Below are 23888 nucleotides of genomic sequence, written 5' to 3'. Positions count from 1 at the left end.
AGGCCTACCCGGACCCCTCAGTTCACCCAGTTCACCGCCTACAGCCTGGCCTGCTTCTCGCCATCCCTGCAGTTGCCCCAAATCCTTGAGGATGGGTCAGCCCCCTCCCAGCCTCAAATGAGGCTGCTTCCACCTCTCCCTGGTTCTGATAGAGCACTGCAATCTACTGGGACCTTCTTGACCTTCCCAGTAACCCTGGAGTGGGGTCAGGACTAGGAGGCTGGGGCTCAGAGAGGTCAAGGAACTTGTCACACAGCTAGTAACTGGCCCTGGACCTGAAAGCTGGCCTCTTAGCAGTTCTGCCCCAAAGCTGGCAAGCTGACCTGCTTGAGGCAGAAGAAGGTCCCCGTTTGGACACAAGCCCAACTGGGTTCAGAAAAATCCTACTTAGCTACTCCTCGCATGCAGGAGTGTCTGTCCTCAGCAGTGAGGACAGAGCAGGCCCACAAGCCCATTCTTGGCTGAACGAATTAGGTGCCCATGATCCCTACCTACTCACCTATAGCTCCCATACCTTACCTTTTTATTGTCCCCACAGGCCCTTTTGGGAAGTGACAATTAGACAAACTACTTATCCAGCTCCCTATCAGACACACAGGATGGTCCCCTTGGGGTCTGTGACAAGGCCCCAATGCTAGTGACAAAACTGGCCCCTTGCTTTCAGCTCTATCATGCATGTCAAGGCCTCCCCAAGACTCAGAATGTCCACAGTGAGAAATGGTCTTAGAGATGAAAATGGAATCAAGTCCAGTTGGTCTTAAATTTTGCTGAGTGATGCGCCCCTTTAAGAATATGACAATATATTCTGGTCCGTGTAACCAGAAAAACTCACTTTTGCTCTGTCACACACAGACTAAAAAGCCTTGTTTTAATTCTCCCTTTAAGTAATGAAAAACAGCCCCAGAGAGGTCTAAGGCCTTGCTCTAGGTCACATAGCAGAATCTGGGCTAGAAGCCAAGCCCCCAACAGCAGCAAGAAGAGAGGCCTGTTCCCTGGGGAAAGGCCAGAGGGAAGAAGAGACACAGGTGGAGTAAATAGTTTTAATGTGTAACAGCAGGCCAACCGGGGAAGGTAAGACACCCCCCAACAAGGCCCCAGCCCTTCTCCCATGATGCCCTAGGACCAGTGTGCCTGAGCCAGTCCCATGCCTGCCCCAACCCCGAGGCCCCCAAGTCCCAGGGGAGGGTAGGAAAAGAGGGTAGATGGCTGGGGGCTCAGCCCCAAGAGTTCAGGGAGGCAAACACAGGGCCTAGTTGAATTTTGCCTTGGAAAAATCCATCTCCGGATGCTGATCCATGAACCTGGGAAGGGAAAGGAGGAAGAAGGTAAAACAGGCCATCCAGTCCTGTGAAGTTAGCCCCTTTCTCCCAGCCCCTCAACATCAGGTCTAATTTCTTTAGAACCCTGAGCAACTTGGAGCCAGGCCCGACAGTGGTAGGGCCTCAGGATCTTCTGTAGGTGGCAATGACTGTGTTACCCCTTCCTACCCAGAGGTACCTTTGCCCTCGAGATGACCTCAGAAAGTGATTAGGGTAGGCAAGCTGCGGCTATAAATCCATAAACTTGGCTGGCTCAACCCAGAAGGGAAAAGGCAACTCCTGTCTCCTACTCAACGACCCACTGACTGTCACCCAGGTCCAGGCCCAACACCGACCTCTCCCAAGCCCACCCCCATCTCTGCCTTGCTCACTTCTTCAGAATCTCCTGCTTTTTCTGCTCATCCGAGGTGGGCAGCCCCATGGACTTCTGCCTCTGGTCGTACATCATCTTTTCCACCATGCTGCGGGTCTCACTGTCCAAGTCTGACAACTAAAGGCAGGCAGAAACAGGGACAGGTGAAGTTCTGGGACCACCTATGCCTTCCCGCCCCCCACAACCAGCCAGAGCTCACCTTGGAGTTCTCAGGGTTGATCTTCTTGGTATTGATCTCAGGGTCACTGGACACTAAGCGGCTCCACCACTCCATCTTGTTGATCTGTGAGGAGGGGAACCACCGGGGGACTGGAGGTCGCTCCCTCTGTGCCCTAGGATCCACCCCTCAACCTTTCCAGGACCCAACTCGCTCCCATCCACATCCTGCACCAGGGACCCACAAAGACCTGTGTAGGGACCTAGGGTGCAGATGGGCAAGGCCTCTCCCCTCCCCAGTGGCTGGGGGAAATGGACGAGACGGTCACAGATCAGCGTCATTGGGGCAAAAATCAAGCACGGGGAGCTACTCATCCAGGGCAGAGAGCGAGAAGTTAGAGCGGCACCTGGGCTGGGCCAGAGGGACACACAGTACACCTAATGAAAAAGCAGGGCAGGGAATCCAGCTGGGAGGATAAACAAGTACAAGGGAACAGAGGTGAAAGAGAGGCAGGTAGGCTAGGCCAGGCCTTAGGGAAGCCTTCCTGGGACCCATGACACTTTAGAGAGACATTTATTTACATTACGTGTACTGCCCCATCTCTGAGGGGAATGATCATGACCGGAGGCCTTCCGAGGACAACTCGCTACATTTTGTCCCCTGCTCTCTCCCCAGCATTTAGAACACTCTGGCATGTAGTAGGTATTCATGTATTCGCTGAACCGAATGCATGTACAAACCAAAGGAAGATGGTTTGGTCCCAAAGAATTTCCATCTTGATTCCACCCCTACCTAGAGAGAGGGGGCTGGCAGATCTCTTGAGCTGCCCTTTTCCTGACTCTAAAATGGGACAGACCTATATTAAAAATCTTGGGCAGACTAAACATGTCCGCCAGACTCCCCCATATGGTCCCCAGGTGAAATGAGCAGACACCCGCCCTCCTTTTTCCATCAAGACGCAGAGGAGACCAGGCCGTTCGCACCTTCTCCAGATGCACTGTCACCACCTTGCCGTCCTCGATGAGCCACGAGCTCTCCTCCACCTTCACCTCGTTGTACAGCTCCCCGTCAATGACTGCCGGCTGTCCCTTGAGGCCCACCCGCAGGTGCCGCCGATGGATGTCCACCACCACATCCTTTCCCTTCAGCCGGAAGTTCACACGGAAGGGCAAGGCCAGCTGCACGAGGCAGGAGAAGTCAGAAGGAGCCCCAAGCTGGCTCCCTAACCTCCCAACCCTCACCCCAGTCACTCACGTCCAGTTCGGACAAGGTCTGCGTCCAGCGGTAATTGGGCAAGTCGGCCCCGTTGCCAAGGTTAGGCTTCAGTTTCCCTTTGTCTTTCTCGTCCTCCTCCTCCTCGTCCTCCTCAGCCTCCTGCTCACAGTTGGGGTGCTCAGTTACTTACCTGACACAGACTGCACCCCACTGAGCCAGGCCCAGGGCTGGCACTAGGCATACAGTCGCAAGATAAAACAGACCCAGTCCCTGCCCACTCCATGGCCCACTGAGAGCCACTGGTTACAAAATGGTTCTGATCTCTGCCTGAGAGGAGCAGCAGGCCATGTGACAAAGGACACAGCTGGGGAACAGGGACAGTCAGAGATGGACCCATAGAACCTAGCTCGAGATTCAAGCCAAGGGACTTGGAAAGAAAGCCCAGCCCAGAACAGAAGGTCACAGGGTAGCCATGAGCATGGCGGTTCTAAAACAAAACCAGGCTGCCCGACGATCAATTCTCTTCTGTCTGTAGGACTGAGACACCAAGTGTCAGACCAGAAACTCTGGAGAGCCAAATCAATGTCCCAAGGATTGTTTGGGAAGCTGGACTTGTGTCAGAGGGAGGAGCCCTGAGGGGTATATCCCCCAGATGTATCAGAGTAGTCCCCCCCCAACAGGGCCAGGCTGGGCACACAGACCCCAGCCCAACCCAAATGATACCTGTCCAGGCACTGCCCTCTGGCTCTTGGGCTTTCCTACCAAGGCTTTAAGGCCAGAGGATTGTTTCTTTTAAACCTGGTCCTGTGGTTCAATGTCTATGAGCGGGATCTGAAACTTTGGGGAGGACCCCCAAAGCTAAGGGAGAGGGTATAGGGGGAGGCAGGCATTCCAGAGACAGAGAAAGGCCAGAAAGTGCCAGGAAGTTCCCAAGCTGACGAGCCTCAGGCACCCCCTATGCCTCTCACCTGCTTCCCCGGGGAGCCGAGACTGCCATTCTTGAGTTGGGCCTCGTGATTCTCTGCATCCTTTTTCTGTGGCAAAAGGCACAGCAGTTGACAAGAGAATCCTTGCTGCCAGTGCCCACGGGGAGGCCGTCAGGGATGGGGAGGCCCGCGCATACCTGGTCAATCTCCAGCTGCAGCCTCTCTGCCTCCTCATCAGTCAGCTCCTTGATCTGGGGCCCAGAGCTCTCGGACTTGGCTTCCTTGGCCAGCCTGGCTGCCCGCTCGGCCTTCTCCCGCCGGTCAGTCTCTTGCCGAGCTCTCTTCTCCCGCCGGGCCTTCTGTGCCAGCTGATTATGGTGGTTGAAGGTCTGTGTGATGAGCTGGGGAAGGGAGAGAAGGCGATGAGGCACTGGAGCTCTGGCTGGTGGCCCAATGCCTGGAATTCAGTCCCACCTCTATGCACTGGATGCCTGGGCCCGGCACTGTACTCGACCTCGGTTCCTCATTTATAAAATGGGGATCACACTGTACACACCGGTCTCAGAGCTGTTATGAGAATACCTGCAAGTCCCTGGCGGGATAAATAGTGGCTATTTAAAAAAACAGTCTAGGGGTGCCTGGATGGCTCAGTTGGCTAAGTGTCTGCCTTCGGCTTAGGTCATGATCCTAGGGGTCCTGGGATGAGCTCAGCAGGAAGCCTCCTTCTCCCTCTCCTTGTGCCTGCCGCTCTCCCTGCTTGTGCACTCACACTCTCTCTCTGTCAAATAAATAAAATCTTTAAAAAAACAAAACAGGGGCGCCTGAGTGGCTCAGTGGGTTAGGCCTCTGCCTTCAGCTCAGGTCATGATCTCAGGGTCCTGGGATCCAGCCCCACACTGGGCTCTCTGCTCAGTGGGGAGCCTGCTCCCCCCAACCCGCCTCTCTGCCTACTTGTGACCTCTCTTTCTGTTAAATAAATAATCTTTTAAAATAAATAAATAAATTAATTAATTAATTTAAAAAAATAAAAAAACCACAACAAGAAAATCAGTCTAGTGACTAAAAACACAGACAGGGAAGGCGGACAGGCTGCGTTCTCAACCAGGCTACTGTATTTTTGGCAAAGGACCTAGCCTGGAAGCACTTCAGACTTCTCATCTGCTTGGAGTCCCTCCTGACAGAGCTGGGCTGTTAGAAGCTGAACTCCTGAGCTCGCAGCCCCGCTCACTGCACACCATCTCCAGGACAGCAGACCCAGCACCGCCTCCCCAGCACTGCCCCGACCTGCCATATCAGCAGGGAGCCAGGGAGAGCTTTCTTTTCTGTTCTTTTTTTTTTTTTTTTTTTATTTTATTTATTTATTTGACAGAGAGATCACAAGTAGGCAGAGAGGCAGGCAGAGAGAGAGGAACAGAAGCAGGCCCCCTGACGAGCAGAGAGCCCGATGTGGGGCTCGATCCCAGGACTCTGGGATCATGACCTGAGCTGAAGGCAGAGGTTTTAACCCACTGAGCCACCCAGGTGCCCCCAGGGAGAGCTTTCTTGAGCAAAGAGGCTAGAACCCGCCCTCAGCCTGCAAGCTATCAGTATCGAATCCCTCCTCTTCCACTGTGCCTCCCCAGAACGCTTCCAACTCACATCCGGCTGCCACTGTCACTATCTGGCTGTGCAGCCTTGGACCAGCAAAGGACTTAGACAGCTTTTAAGCCCCGATCTTCTCACCTGTCATGAGGATCAAACACGACAGACGCTTACAGAGGCTGGCCCGGTCCCGGCCAAATCACAGCCACATTCAAAGTGTTAGCTTCCCAACATCCCTTGCCTGACTCAGGCTAACCCAGTGTCAGCGGGTTAGGGGTGGAACAAGTACATTCCATGCTATAAAAAAACAATGGGAGAGATGGCTCACCTGTTAATACCGACCGGTCTCCAAATGTGGTTCCACTCCAGACCTACTGAATCTGGGGTAGGGCTCAGCATCCTATTTTGTTTGTTTGTTTGAAGATTTATTTATTTGAGCGAGAGCGTGCACACAAGCACGCGAGCATAGGTAGGAGGCCGGGGGGAGATAGGCAGAGGGAGAGAGAATCCTGAAGCAGACTCCCCACTGAGCACGGAAACTGACGGAGGAGCCAGAGTTCCCATCCCAGGAGCCAGAGTTCCAGACCTGAGCAGAAATCAAGCGTTGGCCGGGCCACTTAACTGAGAGCCACCCAGGCACCTTGACAGTCTGTATTTTTAACAAGCCCTCCTGCCCACGTCTCAAGCAGACCAGAAGAGTCATACCTAGACAGCAGGTCCCAGACCACTCCTACCTCTGTGACCCTGAGGTCATCACTCTGTGCTTCTATTTCATTATTTTCAAAAAGCAATCTTGCACAAGCTGTTCTTTGCCTAGAACGTCCTTGTCCCTACTCCCAGGTCATCCGGCCATCTCCTGCTCACCCTCTAGGACCAGCTCCAGTGTCTCCAGAGCCGCACCTGCAGGCCCAGGACACACCCAACTCAGGAGACCCAACCGTGTCTACCCACACACCTGGAACAGGCCTTGCAGGGCACTCACCACAGGATCAGTGGTCAATTTACCATCTTCCAAACATCTCTGAGCCAGAGTGGGAGGGAGGGAAGGGTCTCCAAGAGCTGAGAGGCCTGCATGGGGCTCAGGGTCACCAAAGTCACCCATGGGCTCCTAGACCTAGGTTCTGGCAAATGTCCCATGGCTTCTCATTCATTTGGTGCCAATTCCTCTTGTTACCTCGGAACTCCCAACTTCATGCCATACTGGGGTAGTTCCATCCTCTGCAAGGCTAACGGGCACCAAAAGCATCCCCTAAATCAAATGGGTTGACAAAATGGAGCACATGTGAAACAGAAATGAGTCACCCGAAGGCCATTCTGCTGTCAATAGAATCAGTCATGAGACAATTACGCCAGCGGAGGCTGTTCCACCACAGGGCCTTGGTCCCAAATCCCTAATCGGGAAGACCTTGAACTCAAGCCATTTGCCAACCAGTGGTCACAGGGAGGCGGGCGCAGGGCCCTCCCCTCTCCCAGCTCCAGTGAATCATGTTACATCCCATTTGTCCTATTCCTTCCTAACTCCTGGAGGTTAGGTGAGGGCAGAGCTGAACCACCAGGCACAGTCAAGGCCAATCACAGCAGACTCTGACCCCTCCTCCCAATCTCCTCCTACCAGCTTTACCCAGGCCCAGGCCCAGGCAGAGACCCCTGAGGGCATGCAGCCTACTCTGCGATGCCAACTGGCAGGCTGTCGCAGAGCCAAGCATCGGTCACTGGACACATCTTCGGGAACCACAGCCCAGCAGAGTGGGGAAGGGATGAGGACAGTTGTACTAGCTCTAGAAGACAGGCCCCATACCCAAGCACAGGCTTTCCCTGACCTAGGCTAGGTGATCGGGGAGTAAAGAGTGGTTCCCCCCAGCCTGGCCAGGAGAGACAGGGAGATATTAAACCTGAATGTGGCAAGGGGGGGGGCAGGGTGTGTGTGTGTGTGTGTGTGTGTATAACACACACGAGAGACAACACACTCCTGTTCTAGAACTTCATATGAATGACCTCATTCAATAAGTATTCTTAAGTGTGTGTCTTCCTTTAATAGGCTGACCAATATTCCACTAGATCAATTACACATATACATGACACTCTTTACTCATCCATCAGCAGAAGCTTGAACTGCTTCCACCTCTCAGCTCTTGTGCACAGTGCTGCTGTGAACATGGGTGTACAAATCTCTCAAGTACCTGCTCTCAGTTCTTTTGGGTATGTACCTAGAAGCCGGATCACTGAACCATACAGTAGTTTTATTTTTAATTTTTGAGGAAGCACCATGCTGTTTCCCATAGCAGTTGTACCATTTTGTATTCCCATCAATAATGCACAAATGTGCCAATTTCTCTGCACCCTTGCCAATACGTGGGATTTTTCTGGTTGTTGTTTTTTTTTTTTTAATAGAAGCCATCCTAATGGGTGTGAAGTGATATTTCAGCATGGCTGATTTGTTATTTCCATGATTAGTGATGTTGAGCATCTTTTATAATAAAAAATTGGGGAGCACCTGGGTAACTCAGTGGATTAAGACTTTGCCTTCAGCTCAACTTATGATCTCAGGGTCCTGGGATCGAGTCCTGCATCAGGCTCCTTGCTCAGCAGGGAGCCTGCTTCCCTGCCCTCCCCCTAACCTGCCTCTCTGCCTCCTTGTGATCTCTGTCAAATAAATAAAATCCAAAATAAAAATAAAAAAATTTTAAAGAGCCACAATAATTCACTTTTACCAGAAATATCTGAAGATTACCCTATTTTCCACATCCCTGTAAGCAATGCTTTTTGTGGGTCTTTTTTATGCTTTCATCAGCTTGGCCGGAAAAAAAAGGGAATCTCACTATTTCTTCTAGATTTCCTAGATTACTAGGAAATATGCTCTTTGGGTCTTCTCCTCTTGGAATTGCCTAACTTTCTGCTTATCCTTTTCTTGTCAATTTATAAGCTCCTGCATATTAAATTAGTCATTAAATTTTCTGTCCTCTGTAGTGAACATTTTTTCTAAATCTACTGTTTTCCAATTAACTTTATATGTCTCTTTTGCCAGACACACACAGTTTTCAACGTTTGAAGAGGCAACAAGCTACCTTTTCTTTTATAGCTTCCAGGTTTCTAATTTTGCAAGGCCTCTCCCACACAAGATCATATGGTTTCCTAACTTTCCTTACCGGACTCTTCTTGGTCTGCAATTTATTTTTACATATGAGTAAAACAGATGGTATACTTGTAGTTCTTTACAGATAAATAGCCAGTTGTAGCAGCAACGACATATTCAATCATTCTTTGCCTACAGAACTGAATTACTACATCAGACGTGTACTGAATTCTCATATGCTAGACTTTTTCTAGGTTCTCTATTCTAATTCACTGTCCCACTTTTCTCTTCCTATGTCAATAACATACTGATTTCATCATTACGGCTTTCCTCAAATCCACAATCCCTTATCCTGAATTCCTAGCCCCCAAAGCTATAAAAACCATGAAAAGTGTTTTTGGACTTACCAGTCTGTGGCCTGAAGGTATTTATAGTCCTCCTATCTCCCACTTGGTATGAATATTGATACAAAAATACTAATGCTTCATTACAGGATGCCTCTAACTCACGTAGCATATGCTACATACATTACTGCACTGTAACAAATTACTCTGTGTATAGTATATGTCTTGTATCACTTCCTAAAATCCAAAGAATTCCAAATCCCAAAATACATCTGGCCCCAAGAGGTTCAAAAAAAGGAGCACGGGGGTGCCTGGGTGGCTCAGTCAGTTAAGCATCTTTCTTCGGCTCAGGTCATGATCCCAGGATTGAGCTTCACACTGGGGAACAGGGAGCCTGCTTTCTCCCTCTCCCTGCCACTGCCCCCCCTTGTGCTCTCTCTTTCCCTCTCACTGTCAAATAAATACAATCTTTGAAAAAAAAAAAAAAAGACCATGAACTTGGTGCACCTGGGCAGCTCAGCTGGTTGGGAGTCGAATTCTTGATTACAGCTCAGGTCATGATCTTGGGGTCACAAGATCAAGCCCCGCATCAGGTTCCCCACTGAGTAGGGAGTCTGCTTCTCTACCTCTTCCTCTCCGCCCTCTGTCCCTTCCTTGGTGCACTCTCTTTCTCTCAAATAAATAAATCTTAAAAAAACACACCATGGGGACGCCTGGGTGGCTCAGTTGGTTGGGCAGCTGCCTTCGGCTCAGGTCATGATCCCATCCTCCTGGGATCAAGTCCCGAATCGGGTTCCTTGCTCAGCAGGGAGCCTGCTTCTCCCTCTGCCTCTGCCTGCCACTCTATCTGCCTGTGCTCACTCTCTCTGTCAAATAAATAAATAAAATCTTTCAAAAAAAAAAAAAAAAAAAAAAACCACCAAACACACCATAAACTTGTATACTCAAACACCAGCCACTTTATCCACATGACCTCTTTTTACCCTCACAACAGCCCTATGAGATAAAGATTAAGACCACTTTACAGGGGCGCCTGGGTGGCTCAGTGGGTTGAGGGCTCTGCTTTCGGCTCAGGTCATGATCCCGGGGTTCTGGGATAGAGCCCCGTGTCGGGCTCTCTGCTCAGCGGGGGGCCTGCTTCCTCCTCTCTCTCTCTCTCTGCCTGCCTCTCTGTGATCTCAGTCTGTCAAATAAATAAATATATTAAAAAAAAAAGAAAAAGACCACTTTACAGATAAGAAAATATGATTCACCAATGTCACAAAGTTGCTGGGCAGGGAGGTGGGTGATGGACCAGGGACTGGGATTCTAACTCACATCTGGCTGACTCCAGAGCCCATGCTCCTAACCACTGCACTTGAAAATGATGTAGCTGGTGGCCTGCACACAGTAAGCACCAATTTATAAGTTATTGTGTTACAAATGGAGACCAGGTGGGAAGGCTGGACAGGTTTTTGCCTGCCCCTGAGTCTGACCAATTTTCTTGGGAACAGCTTTGGTTCTAAGGAACAAAGAACCAAGGAGCCCCCATCCTAGGTTAGTCCCCACTTAATGCTCACATCCAGCACACATCCAATGTACGGCAGCTACCATCATCCCCAGACTTTTTTTTAAAGATTTTATTTATTTATTTGACAGAGAGAGAGAGATCACAAGCCAGCAAGAGGCAGGCAGAGAGAGAGGGGGAAGCAGGCTCCCCGCCAAGCAGAGAGCCCGATGTGAGGCCCGATCCCAGAACCCTGAGGTCATGACCCAAGCCAAAGGCAGAGGCCTAACCCACTGTGCCACCGAGGCGCCCCAAGATGCCACTTTTTAAAAAGATTTCATTTATTTGCAGGGGGGCAGAAGGATAGGGAGAGAGAGTCTGTCGAGCAGACTCCTAGCTGAGCACAGAGCTCAATGTGGGCTCCATCTCATGACCCCGAGATCACGATCCAAGCCAAATCCAAGAGTCGTGGACACTTAACCAAAGGAGCCACTCAGGCGCCCCAATATCTCTTCTTTGTATCACTCACCTCTCTCCCTTCATGCAGCTACCTCTTACTCATCCTTCAAACTTCAAGCACCACTGCCTCAGAAAGTCTCCCTTGAACCCCCATCCTAGGTTAGTCCGCACTTAACGCTCCCAGGGCTTTTCCCTAACTCCCATGACTTACATGTTTTGGGGGCAGGGGCAAGGTGCTGCACCGTGAGATCCATGAAAACAAAAACCGCATCTGTATTCACCTCTGTAATCCCAAAGGAGCTGGTATAATACCTACCACAAACAAAGCATTAAGTGTCTGATAAATATTCATTGAATGAATGACTATTAGAAGGCAGTCTTGGCCACTGAAAAACAGGAGGTGCTGAGCTAACACAGAAAGAACATTGGAGCCAGAAGGAGCCTACAGGCAGGTCCTTCTTCCATTTTGCAGACATACAGACTGAAAGAACCACAGTACCAATGGGAAATCAACCAACCCACATAGCTGGGCCAAGATCCCAGGACTCTCCACTCCCAGGCTACTGTGTCCATAACAGAGTAGCCTCAGATCATCAAGACACAGTATAGAACATTCCAGCTTGTCAGATCCCTGAAGCCACAGAAAGCAGTTTGCAAAATGTCTCCTCCTTGTCACCATGTCTCTGTGAGTGAAAACAAGTAACAAGGTCCTAAAAGTCCTTCAGTGAGGTAACATTTTCATGACTTACCAATCTTCAAAAATATAGCTATAACCTAAGGAATCAAAAGGAAGTTCAAGGTCTCAAAGCCTGTAGCACAAAGCGCAATACCCAAATCCATGAACTTCGGGTCACAGTGCCTGGGAAGATTGGAACTGGATGGCTTTAAGTTTTCCTGCATTTATTTTCTTTTTTTTCCCCTCTTTTTTTTTTTTTTTTTTAATTCATTTGACAGAGATCATGAGTAGGCAGAGAGGCAGGCAGAGAGAGAATGGGAAGCACATCCCCGCTGAGCAGGGAGCCCGATGTGGGGCTCGATCCCAGGACCCTGGGATCACGACCTGAGCTGAAGGCAGAGTCTTTAACCCACTGAGCCACCCAGGCACCCCCTGCATTTATTTTCTAAGCTCAATTTCTAACATGCCCACTCTCATCTCAGCTAATCAGATAAAACCTCCTTGATGCAAAAGGAACCAAGAAGTGTGGTGTCAAGGGCAGAAGGCAGTTTTACAACAGAGTCTGGTTCCAACCCTGGCTCTTCTACAGCTTAGCTCAAGATTTTGGACAAAGTCCCACAGCCTAGGTGGCGCAGTTGGTAAAGCATCCACTCTTGGTTTCGGCTCAAGTCGTGATCTTAGGGCTGTGAGATCGAGCCTAGAGGCGGGTTCTGAGCTCAGCCAGCGAGTCTGCTTAAGACTCTCCCTCACCCTTGGCCCCTCCCCCCAGCTCATACATGTGCATATGTGCACACTTACTCTTGCTCTCAAATAAATAAACCTTTAAAACAAACAAACAAAACAGACAGACAGACTTTGGACAAAGTGCCAAACACTTTGAGCCAATTTCTTCATTTGCAAAATGGGAATAGTAACACCTGCCCTACTGAAGCCACCGAAGGATCATGGGAAATAGGGGTAGGTAAAGCGCCTGGCAAGGAGAAGGGCTTCAGTACATGACAGTTTGCTTCCCTTCTCCAACTCTTCACCCTTGGCATTTTACTCCACTGAAGGTTATTACCATGCCAAGGTAAGATCAGGTGAGCTTTTCTTCTGAAGAAACAGAGGTTCCAAAGGGACCACAGGCTCCAACACTCACCTTCTCTGCCATTCCTTCTTCTCCTCCAACAAAAAAGTCTGTTTTGCGTCGAAGGAAGCTGAAGAAAGTGTTGACAAGCTGAAAGACAGAAGGAAACCGAAGCTGTGGAGATGCCATTATCAGGAACCCTTCAAGTGCACAGAAACCAGATTCTAGTCCAGGAGGGAGCTCGTGACTGGACTGTTTCACCCTGAGCCTCTCATCTGAGGAGACAGCCTCCCCAACAGGCCCGACCTTAGTGACTTCCACTAGGAAGCCCAACCTTATTCAGATCGCCCAAGAGACAGATTTTTCATTTCTCCTGCATATGTGTACATGCATTTCACATTCTTTGAGGTGCTAGAAACAGCCTAAGGATATAGAATACTCCTCTGCATCCAGGGCTTGAAACACCTAGGCCCGGCTTTCCTTCCAGGTACTAAAAAGTCCATCCAGACTGGCACTGCCTGAGTTACTAGGGCACAGCCAAAGAGGGGAGCAAATGAAGCCACTTCAAAGGGTAAAACCAACGAACTCTGGCCAGTTAACCAGAGTATTCAAGTGGGTAAGCACATGGGTTTGAGTATCAGACCGATACATATTAGCTGTCATCCTGGGGAAGTTTCTTAACTCTAGAACAGAAATAGCAGCGGGACCCATTTCTAGGAACCTAGTGAGGATCCAGTGAGACACTGGAGGTGAGGGCCTTGAGCAGTGTCCCACCCAGAGCAAGAGACCTCCTGCCAGAATGTACTCCTCACACCTAGGTATGATGAACGGTGGCTTCTTCATCCCCAAAGCTTGGCACCAGATCTGGCTCAGTGCATATGCTCACTAAAACTTCTGCTGAATGAAAAGATCTAGTGGTGACCTAGAGTTAGCATATATAAGCCCTTTTATTTACTCAAACGAGTGGTTCTAAGGCTGATGCTAGAACTTAATCTTCATGGTTGAATTTCTACTTTTAGATACTTTTTTGATTCACTCAAAAACGCACTCCCAAATCCAATTTAGGGTCAACAATTTAGGAGGACGGGGGAGGGAATCTTTACACACATGCAGATTAGTAACTGCCCAATTCAAAGGGTTTGGGAGTCCTCGGTTTCCACCCAGACCTGGGTAAAAGAATGGGAATGGAAAGCTCAAAGAAAACATGTTCCCAGTGAGATAAAGAATCAGCAATAAACTGTGGAAAGCAAGTGGGCCTAAGGAATGTGGTCCTAAGTCAGGAACACGGTGGGTGATTTTGAGCAAGTTCCTTTGGTTTCTTTTCAGAATGAGAGTTCTTGACAGGCTTTCCTACTTCTAACTTTCCATGTTTTTGGTCCAAAACACCAACTCCATAGAATCTATACCAGTTGGTCTGTGTGTTACTGTGTGGTCAGTATGCACGATTATGCTTTTGAAAAGCTCTTTTCAAGCTCCATCAGGGCAAGGAAAGACTTCTGCTCGCATCTATATACCTAGGACCCAGTGCGGGGAGTGTCTGGAACATTACTGACAATTCATTACTGTCCTTCACTTCAAGACACTACTCTCCTCACTACTCAGAAAATACGAGATTCATAGCTCTGTCTCAAAGACAAAGGAACTGAGCCTTGCAGATGTGCAAAGGTCCCTTGTGGGTAGGTGGTGGAAACAAAGTGTGAACCCAGGCTTCCTATTCCCCATTCAAGGCCTGAAAGGACCACGTGCTAACATCACCCCCCCCACCTCCACCCCACCCCCCCACACGCACATTCGTCGGCTCGATCTCAGTCTTGATAGATGCAAATCCCGAAGTCTAGGATGGTTCATCCTAAGAACTGCTCTTCGGGGGCGGCCATCAGAGAGGAAATGAGGCCGGAAGCATGTGTAAGACTGGGGGACCAGCTACGGGGAGCGCTGCGGGATTTCCAGGGCCGCGTTCGGAGACGCAGGAGTTGCTAAGACTCCTTAGCCGAGTCTTAGTCAGTTCCTAAGACTCCAGTGCGGCGCCGGGGGCCCGGGACAGAAGTGCGGTGGGGAGGCCAGACCGGAAGCTGGGACATAGTGGGAATGGAGGAGGATCACAAGAACCCGCGAAGCCCTAGGGTGGATCTCGGCCCCCGAAGGCAGGGAAGTGGAGTGAGGGTGTCTAGGGCCGCGCGGGTGGGCGAGCGCGGCGACACCAGGCCAGGCCGACGCCGCGCGGGCCGTTACCTCCTGCACGCCGCCCTCGTGCTGCTGCGCCATGGCCAGCAACATGCCGTCGAACCGCTCCTCCTCCTGCTCTCCGCCCATCGCGCCTGCCACTAGCCACGCTCCGAGATCCTAGCACCTCACTCGCGTCCCGCGCTCTCCCGGTTCCTTCGTGTCGTGTCCGGCCCAACCGCTCCAGTCGTCCGCCTTCCGCAGCGGAGCCGGAAACACGCACGCGCCGCACCGCCCAGGCCCGCCTTCTCGCCCTCTCTTCCCGCCTCCCTCCCGGCCCGCGACCAGTGACTGCGCGGCAAACAGCCCGCTTCACCCACCATTGGTCGACTCGCTGAGCCAATCGACGAGCGCGTCCAGGGAGGCGGTGGGCGGAGCCCAGGGTCCCGGAGTTTGGCGTGAGTTGCTATGGTCACCAGATGATTGGAGCTTTCCAGAAAATCCTGAGCTACGTTCTGGTGGAGTTGAAAAAAAGGACAAACGGCGCTTCTGCCTCTAGAGTAATTTACCATTTTATTGAACGGTGGAACTGAAAATGTCTTTAGTTATCAACTCCAATGTTTCCATGAGGCAATGGAGGCCCAGAAAGAAGGCTCAAGTCTGAAGGATAGCCTACCTCTGTCATCATCGCCAGGACCAGCTTCTTGGAATTACAAACTGTAGAGTCGTGCGGGCCTCGGTCTTGAAAGCGCTCCGTGCTTGGTTTTAATGTTCTTCTGATGCAGTGCTGAAAATCTTAATTTTTGAACAAGAGACAACACGTTTTGCACTGGGCTCTGCAAATTATGTAATGGTTGCTGTATATGACCTTCACTTTTATTAATGTGGGGGACATGTCCCAGCTATCTAAGGCCAACCCCTCCATGTTTGCAGTGAATTTAATCATCTTAGTCTTGTTACTATCCCCCCACTTTGTTTTAATTTAAAATTTCCTGCATCACAAATTTCTTCTGGATCATTCCCTTCAACTTACAAACATGCTCTATTGTCATTCTTTTTTTTTTTTTTTTTTTTTTTTTTTTTTTTTTTTTACTGTTCTGTGACCCCCTTTTCTCTTTCTACCACCACAATTTTCAGTTCTCGTTTTCAGCAAAAGCTGAAAACATTGCTATACTTCTCTTTTCCCTTTGTTACCTTCCATCTTTCCTCAGTTTATTCTAATTAGTTATTTCTGAAAAGACTAGCCAAGGGTACAATGACCTTGTGTTGCCAAAGCCCATGGACCACTATTATTTTCTTCAACTTCTCAGCTGCATTTGACTTAGTTTACCCCTTCTAGAAACATTTGGGGGGGGGGCGCCTGGGCGGTTCATTTAGTTAAGCATCTGTGTTTGGCTCAGGTCATGGTCCCAGGGTCCTGGAATTGAGCCCCTGGGTCAGGCTCTCTGCTCAGCAGGGAGTCTGCCTCTCCCTCTACCCGTTTCTCCCTCTCCCTCTGCCTGCTGCTCCTCCTGCTTGTGTGTTCTCTCCCTCGCTACCAAATAAATAAAACCTTAAGAAATAAACACTTCCCCCCCCCTTAGGCTTCTGATAATGGAATTGTGTTCCCCAAAATTCATATGTTGAAACCCCCAATGTGACATTTTGGAGAAAGGGCCATTTAAAGAGGTAATTATGGTTGAATGAATTCACAAGGATGGGGCCCTAATCACAACTGAAAGAGTGTCCTTACAAGAAGAGGAAGAGATCCCCAGGACATCATGGGTACACAAAGGAAAGGCCATGGGTGACAGCCTTCTGCAAGCCCAAGAGAGAGGCTGTGTGAGAAAGCAAACACTTGATCCTGGACTTCCAGCCTCCTGAACTGAGAAAATACATTTCTGTTGCATAAGTCACACTGTCTGGGCTATTTTATTATGGCAGCCCTCCCTCGCAAACTAATGGAGCTTCTGTCACCACACTGACCTGGTTTTCTTTCCACTGCACTAACACTTTCTCAGTGTCCTCTTCTACCTAGACTAGTAAATGTTGGTGGCTCTGTCCTTTGCTCTCTCATCTTCCCTCTCTACACTTTCTTCTTAGGTGATCTCATGGTATCTCTGGCCCAGACCTTGCCTGAGCTCCTGGTTCTTCTAACTACCTCCTGGACAACTCCCCTTGATGACTGATAGGTATCTCAAAACTCGCCTTGGCTTTGGGAAGGTGATGAAGTTCTGGAGACACATGGTGGTGGTGGTTACACAACAATGTGAATGTACTTAATGCCACTGAACTGTATACTTAAAAATGGTTAAAATGGTAAATTTAACATATATTTTACTACAATAAAGAAATTTATAATTTTATGAGACAATATAAAATTTGAACTCTGACTAGGAATTTGATTATATTGAAGAATTATTGTTTTAAAAAAAAACTAACATGGCCAACATCGATATTCTCCCCACACACACAAATTAATTCTTCCCCAAATCCCCACTGAGTAAGATGACCCCTTCTAGCACCAATTTGCCCAAGCCCAAAGCTCCACTCATCCACCTGTTTGCACAGGCCAGAATCTAGTCTCATCTAATCCATTAGTAAGCCTTGTCAGCTTTTCCTCCAAACTATATCCTCTTTCCCCTTCTCACCTTGCTGTGTGAAGCAAGGTGTTGTTACTCTAGTCCAAACCAGCATCAACTCTCACATCCTAGCTTGTCCCCTTACCTCCTTTCTTGTCCCTTTCTGGTCCATCCTCTACTCAGCAGCCTAAGCAATTCTTCTATAAGACAAGCCAGAGCTTATTACTCTTTTGCTTAAAATTAGCTCTTATGGATTGCCACTGCATTCAGGGTAAGTTCCAAACTCCCAACCATGATCTCTGAGGAGTCACACCATCAAGGCCCTAGCCACCTCTCCAGATACTCTTTGTCCCAGGATCCCCTTCACTCACCAGGCTCCCTCGTTGGCTTCTTTCCCTTCCTCCAATGCTCTGTCCTAGTTCTGAGGCCTTTGCCAGTCAACTTCTTTCTGTCCATCAGGTCTCAACCGAAATGCCACTTCCTCTGTGAGGCCTTTTACTAACCCTGATGTACAGATTAAGTCCCTACCTCCATGATTCTTGCTTTCAAAATGCCCTGTGCTCATCCTCTGTAATTACTTGTATATTACTTATAGCTGGCCCCTCAGTTAGTCTGAGGGCTCTGTACACAAGGGGAGCAAACATGGGCACCCCGGCCATAGGACTGCAGAGCATTTTTATATCCATTATCTTATGGGGTTCCCTTTAATTTCACAGATGACACCCACCCAGTGCCTGACACACAGTAGATGCTCAATAAGCCTCAGTCATTATAATTCTTGGGATGATGATGACTGTTGCTCCTGCTTGGGTAGGAACCCCTTCATCCCTTTGTCGTTTGAGGATTAACTGAGATCACTGCAGTGAAAATACTTTGTAAACCAGAGAGTGCTGTACAGGGAGAGTGTTGTCAGGAACTTTTCCTCCAGAAAGCCTTCCAGATTCAAGTTACTCTGCCCAGCTGCCCCATTTTAGCATCCTTGTCCATTGTTGGTGTGGGTGCCCCACATCCCCTTTTGGAACTACTGAAATCAGGACTGTCTCTCCCTCCTCAGAATGGGGACCCTTCAGGGCTGGCCTGTGTCTCTCCAACAGACTGAAGACTCCCCCTTGAATGGGGACTCCCGAAGGTTGACCTGTGTTTCTGCCTTCAGAATGAAGGCAGGACCCGGGCAGAGGGCTGCTGATGGGCCATCTCCCCCACAGAGGCCTCCCACCCCCTTGAGAGGATAGCCTCAGTCACGCCCCAGGCTGAGAGAGCCCTGCTGAGGCTGTTCCTTGTCCTCCAGGACCGCCACAACTGACACCTTGGTCTTCAGGCCACACACAATGCTCAGAAAACACAGTTCTCCACTGATTTTGTGCAAACAAAAACAAACAAACAAAAACGCAAGATGAAACCTGGGGGGTCCAGCTTTACCGTACACACCCCACCCCCAGCCAAGAGATCTCTCTTCTCTGGGTCTCCTCCTCAACTGCCTCCTCTAGAAAATGCGGTGAGACCAACAACAATAGTGACGACCACTGCCCTTCCTTCACAGAGCACTGGCTGTGTGCCAAGTTCTTGGTCTCTTGGTGTCCTGACAAACACCCAGAAAAGATGCTACTACGGGTAGATTTTCCATGAAGCTTCACGAGTACATCCAAGGTCTTGGGAGAGAACCAGCAATGTCTTCTAGATAGACAGAAGTAGATATAGCCTTGTATGTTATATTATATATAATACATATGTATTCTTTTTAATTCGCAAAAATTTTATTTATTTATTTATTTATTTATTTATTTGACAGAGAGAGAGAGGCAGTGAGAGAGGGAACACAAGCAGGGGAAGTGGGAGAGGGAGAAGCAGGCTTCCCACTGATCACGGAGCCCGATGTGGGGCTTGATCCCAGAACCCTGAGATTATGACCTGAGCCCAAGGTAGGGGCTTAAGGACTGAGCCACCCAGGTGCCCCACAAAAATAAAATTTTAAAACTACAATTGCTTAAGACCACCCTTTCTTTCCACCCTATCCCACTTCCCAATATGAATGATTCCCAAGACACCTGGAAGGACGTGGGTGGTGGGGGAGAAAGAAGGATCTGTAAAGAGCAAGAAGCCAATCTCTGCAAAATTCTTTCAATCATCACTAAATTGTCTGTCATTTAATAGTGACGCCAACTCAGGAAGGAAGTTCTCTCCTATAAGGAATATGCAGCCTACGCAATTACAAATACTCCATGCATATCTTTCTTTTTTGATAGTAATTACACAAAGTAGAATTTATCAAAATTCCGACTACACACCTCTAAGCACTACAAGTATCAGAAACATCTATGTGTGAAATGGCATGTTTACATATCCTGGCTATCAAGAAGAAAACATGTTTATCCATTACTAAAGAAAAAGAGAGAGAGAGAGAGAGAAGAAAACATGGTTTTTTTAAAAAGATGTATTTATTTACTTAAGACAGAGTGAGAGAGAGACAGCACATGCAAGCGGGGAGAAGGGTAGAGGGAGCGGGAGAGAGAATCCACAAGCAGACTCCCTGCTAAGCATGGAACCTGATGCAGAGCTCAATCCTAGGACCCTGAGATCATGACCTGAGCAGAAACCAAGAGTCGGTCGCTTAACTGACTGAGCCACCCAGGTGCTCCTAAAACTTGTTTTTGATCAACCATGCAAGAGGAAAGACAGAATCACCTCTCCATTTTCACTGGAGAATTTTACTTTAAGATTCATGGACAATTTTACTTCTTCACCTTCCTTCTTGTCCTGAAAATTTCAGTCCTAAAACGATTAAGCAGAGCAGAACAGGAGGGAAGCATGTGACCGAGGGGGAGGGAGCCACTGTGGCCCAGAGCAAAAGTCAGAGCCCCAGCAGGGTAAAGAGGGTGTCCACATGGCATGGGGTCCAGCAAAGTGAAGAAGGCGTCCCTGAGTGGGAGGAGGCATCCTGACACAAGGTATTAGAGCCCAAGTGGGGTGAGGAGGGCATTTCATAGGGGATGGGGTCGTGGCAAAGATGGGAGATTGGTTAGAAATAGGGGTTGATCCAAAAAGTGAAGGAATTCAGAATAACGGAAGCCAGATTTCTTGGTGTTGAGGAAGGGAGGTATAAATATAGAAGGGGGGGACCTAGAATGAACCCTCGCATATGGATTAGAATTTCAGGTGATAGTCTGAACTAAAAAAATTTTTAGTATGTATAAATAGATATAGAAATAAATATAACTGAGGGCATGCCTGGGTGCCTCAATCGGTTAAGCATCTGCCTTCAGCTCAGGTCATGATCCCGAGGTCCTGGGATCGAGTCCCGCGTGAGCAAGGAGCCTGCTTCTCTCTCTGTCTCCCACTCCCCCCTGCTTGTGTGCATTCTCCCTCTCTCTCTCTCACCAAATAAATAAATAAAATATTTCAAAAAAATATAACTGTAAATTGTGGTGTGTGTGTTTAGACTCCTTAGCTCTGGAAGGGCCTGGGAAGCATGACACCTTCATAACAGTGAGTAGGTCTTTGTTTCTAATTATCATCCTGGCACCCAGATCACGGTTTTTAAATAATATTCCACTCCATTAAAAATTGAATCAGAGATTCTTGGAGTACTGGTCGATTCTAGGGGCTTGAAAAGAGGTATCTTCTTCTTTTTTTTTTTTTTAAGATTTTATTTATTTATTTGACAGACATAGATCACAAGTAGGCAGAGCAGCAGGCAGAGAGAGAGGGGGAAGCAGGCTCCCCGCTGAGCAGAAAGCCTGATGCGGGGCGATCCCAGGACCCCGGGATCATGACCCGAGCCGAAGGCAGAGGCCCAACCCACTGAGCCACCCAGGCGCCCCAAGAGGTATCTTGTTATATCAGAAAACAAAAGATAGTCACAGAATAATGGGGCATGTCAAAGGGACAGACTCCAGCTTAAAGAAGCTCCCATTGGACTAATCTGTGACAATCTGAGCATTAAAAAATAATGATAATAATAGATTACAAGCTATTAAACAAAAGAGGAGAACATGAGTTCATAACTAAATGCACACACATAGGGGTGCCTGGGTGGCTCAGTTGGTTAAGCATCTGCCTTTGGCTCAGGTTGTGATCCCAGGGTCCCAGGATCCCTCCCCACATGGGGCTCCCTGCCCAGTGGGGAGTCTACTTCTCCCTCTCCCTCTGCTCCTCTCCCTGTTCATGTTCTCTCGATAGCTCACTCAAACAAATAAAATCTTTGAAAAATAATAAATAAATAATACATTCAAACTAGGAAACGGTATACCCAGGGATGCCTGGGTGGCTCAGTCCTTAAGTGTCTGCCTTTGGCTTGGGTTGTGATCCCAGGGTCCTGGGATCAAGCCCTGCATCAAGCTCACGTCTCAACAGGAAGCCTGCTTCTCCCTCTCCCACTCCTCCTCCGTGTGTTCCCTCTCTCACTGTTTCTCCCTATCAAAATAAATAAAATATTTTTTTAAAAAAAAGGTATATCTGCATAGTTTCAAAATACCTCCTCACAAACTACCAGTTCCTTATAAAGGGAAAAGAGTAAGTAAGTGGAGAAGCCTGGCAGACATCAAGTGACCAAAGTGAAACACGGGACAGATGGAAATACGTGCTACCTAATAAAATGTATCAAAAAGAACACAACAGTGGGGCGCCTGGGTGGCTCATCGGTTGAGCATCTGACTCTTGATTTCAGCTCAGGTCAGGAGCTCATGGTCATGAGATCAAGCCCCGTGTTGGGCTCCACACAGTGCAGAGTCGGCTTGTCCCTCACCTCTGCTCTTCCCCCACCCACTTTCTCTCTCTCTCAAATAAATAAGATGTTTAAAAAGAAAAAAACAAAAAAAAGGAGCACCTGGGGGGCTGAGTCGGTAAGCCTCTGACTCTTGGTATCAACTCAGGTCATGATCCCATGGGTAGTGAGATCAAGCCCCACAGAGGGGGGAGGCCCTCTACTCGCCGAAGAGAGTCTGCCTGAAGATTCTCTCCGCCACCCTCCGAATAAATAAATAAATAAATAAATAAATATTTTTTTAAAGTTTTAAAATTTTATTTATTTATTTGACAGAGAGAGAGAGACAGAGACAGAGACAGAGATCACAAGTAGACAGAGAGGCAGGCAGAGAGAGAGGGGGAAGCAGGCTCCCCGCTGAGCAGAGAGCCTGATTGGGGGCTGGATCCCAGGACCCAGAGATTATGACCTGAGCCGAAGGCAGAGGCTTAACCCACGGAGCCACCCAGGCACCCTGTAGAGGAATGTTCTTAAAAGCAGGAATTATAGGGGCGCCTGGGTGGCTCAGTGGGTTGAGCCGCTGCCTTCCACTCGGGTCGTGATCTCAGGGTCCTGGGATCGAGTCCCGCACCGGGCTCTCTGCTCAGCGGGGAGCCTGCTTCCCTCTCTCTCTCTCTCTCTCTGCCTGCCTCTCCATCTACTTGTGATTTCTCTCTGTCAAATAAATAAATAAAATCTTTAAAAAAAAAAAAAGCAGGAATTATACACTCAAGTATTTGAAAGCAATGGGCAGCGGGTTGGCAATTTACTCTTAAATGGTTCAAGTTGAAAAAAAATCCCTGTACTGTACTTGCAACCTTTCTGTGTTTGTGATGGTTTCAAAATAAATCTCATGTGAAGAGGCAAGCAAAAACGCGCAGCTAAAACAAATAGGCAAATATCATCAATAATTAATCAAAGTATTTTGATTTTCAGTCAGCTTATTTTAGTTTGTGATTGGTCATGATTTGTTTGGTCATTTTATTTTCTTTATTTTTAAAGGTTTTATTTATTTACTTGACAGAGAGGAGAGCACAAGTAAGCACAGCGGCAGACAGAGAGAGAGAACAGGCTCCCCACTGAGCAGGGAGCCAGTCTCAGGATTTGATCCCAGGACCCTGGGATCATGACCTGAGCCGAAGGCAGACGTTTAACCCACTGACCCATCCAGGTGCCCCTATGTTATTTTAAAGATTTTTTTTTTAGGGGCACCTGGGTGGCTCAGTGGGTTAAGCCTCTGCCTTCGGCTCAGGTCATGATCTCAGGGTCTTGGGATCAAGTCCTGCATCGGGCTCTCTGCTTGGCGGGGAGCCTGCATCCTCCTCTCTCTCTGCCTGCCTCTCTGCCTACTTGTGGTCTCTCTCTCTCTGCCAAATAAATAAATAAATAATATTTTTTAAAAAAAGATTTTTTTTTTTATTTTTAAGTAATCTCAACACCCAACGTGAAGCTTGAACTCTCTGCCCCAAGATCAAGAATGAACCTGCTCTACCAACTGAACTAGCCAGGTGGCCCCTGCCTCAATTTTCTCATTTTAAATATTCACTTTCATTCCTGATTTTCTATTCCTGAAGAGGGAACCGCCAAATTGTCTAAGTGTCAGGCCCCATACAACTGCTATCCACTATTGGCCTTTTTTGTGCCTTTTGAAGATGAGGGAACTGAGGCACAGAAATATAAAGTGACTTGTCCAATGGTCATTAAGTGATAAAGCAGAATTAGAACCCAGGCAGTATGACTCCAGAGTCTCC

At 48.5% G+C, this 23888-nt stretch overlaps 1 protein-coding gene and 1 long non-coding RNA gene across 2 annotated transcripts in view; both read right to left on the bottom strand.

The window, feature by feature from the left end:
- The window catches only part of LOC309841656, a 963915-nt gene that overhangs the window by 616991 nt on the left and 323036 nt on the right, over window positions 1-23888 (bottom strand). The window lies entirely within an intron of this gene.
- On the bottom strand, window positions 1028-15118 carry NUDC (nuclear distribution C, dynein complex regulator). The gene is made up of 9 exons (XM_082684913.1): window positions 14908-15118; window positions 12748-12825; window positions 4188-4391; window positions 4033-4098; window positions 3104-3223; window positions 2833-3027; window positions 1892-1975; window positions 1691-1809; window positions 1028-1301 (listed from the first exon to the last, which is right to left on the bottom strand). The coding sequence occupies exons 1-9, from the start codon at window positions 14986-14988 to the stop codon at window positions 1250-1252; spliced, it is 999 nt and encodes a 332-aa protein (XP_082541039.1). The 5' UTR covers window positions 14989-15118; the 3' UTR covers window positions 1028-1249.

Source organism: Mustela nivalis, assembly GCF_964662115.1.
Source record: "Mustela nivalis genome assembly, chromosome: 10".
NCBI classification, from domain to species: domain Eukaryota; kingdom Metazoa; phylum Chordata; class Mammalia; order Carnivora; family Mustelidae; genus Mustela; species Mustela nivalis.
This window is presented reverse-complemented; position numbering and strand designations above follow the sequence as displayed.

What these genes read in the sequence shown, in the direction of transcription:
- NUDC (XM_082684913.1), bottom strand. Translation starts at nt 14,988, where the DNA reads ATGGGCGGAGAGCAGGAGGAGGAGCGGTTCGACGGCATGTTGCTGGCC. An exon ending in TCGGCTCCCCGGGGAAGCAG is followed by an intron (nt 3,224 to 4,032) that starts GTGAGAGGCATA and finishes AACTGTGAGCAG; the next exon opens with GAGGCTGAGGAGGACGAGGA. An exon ending in AGACCTTGTCCGAACTGGAC is followed by an intron (nt 3,028 to 3,103) that starts GTGAGTGACTGG and finishes TGCCTCGTGCAG; the next exon opens with CTGGCCTTGCCCTTCCGTGT.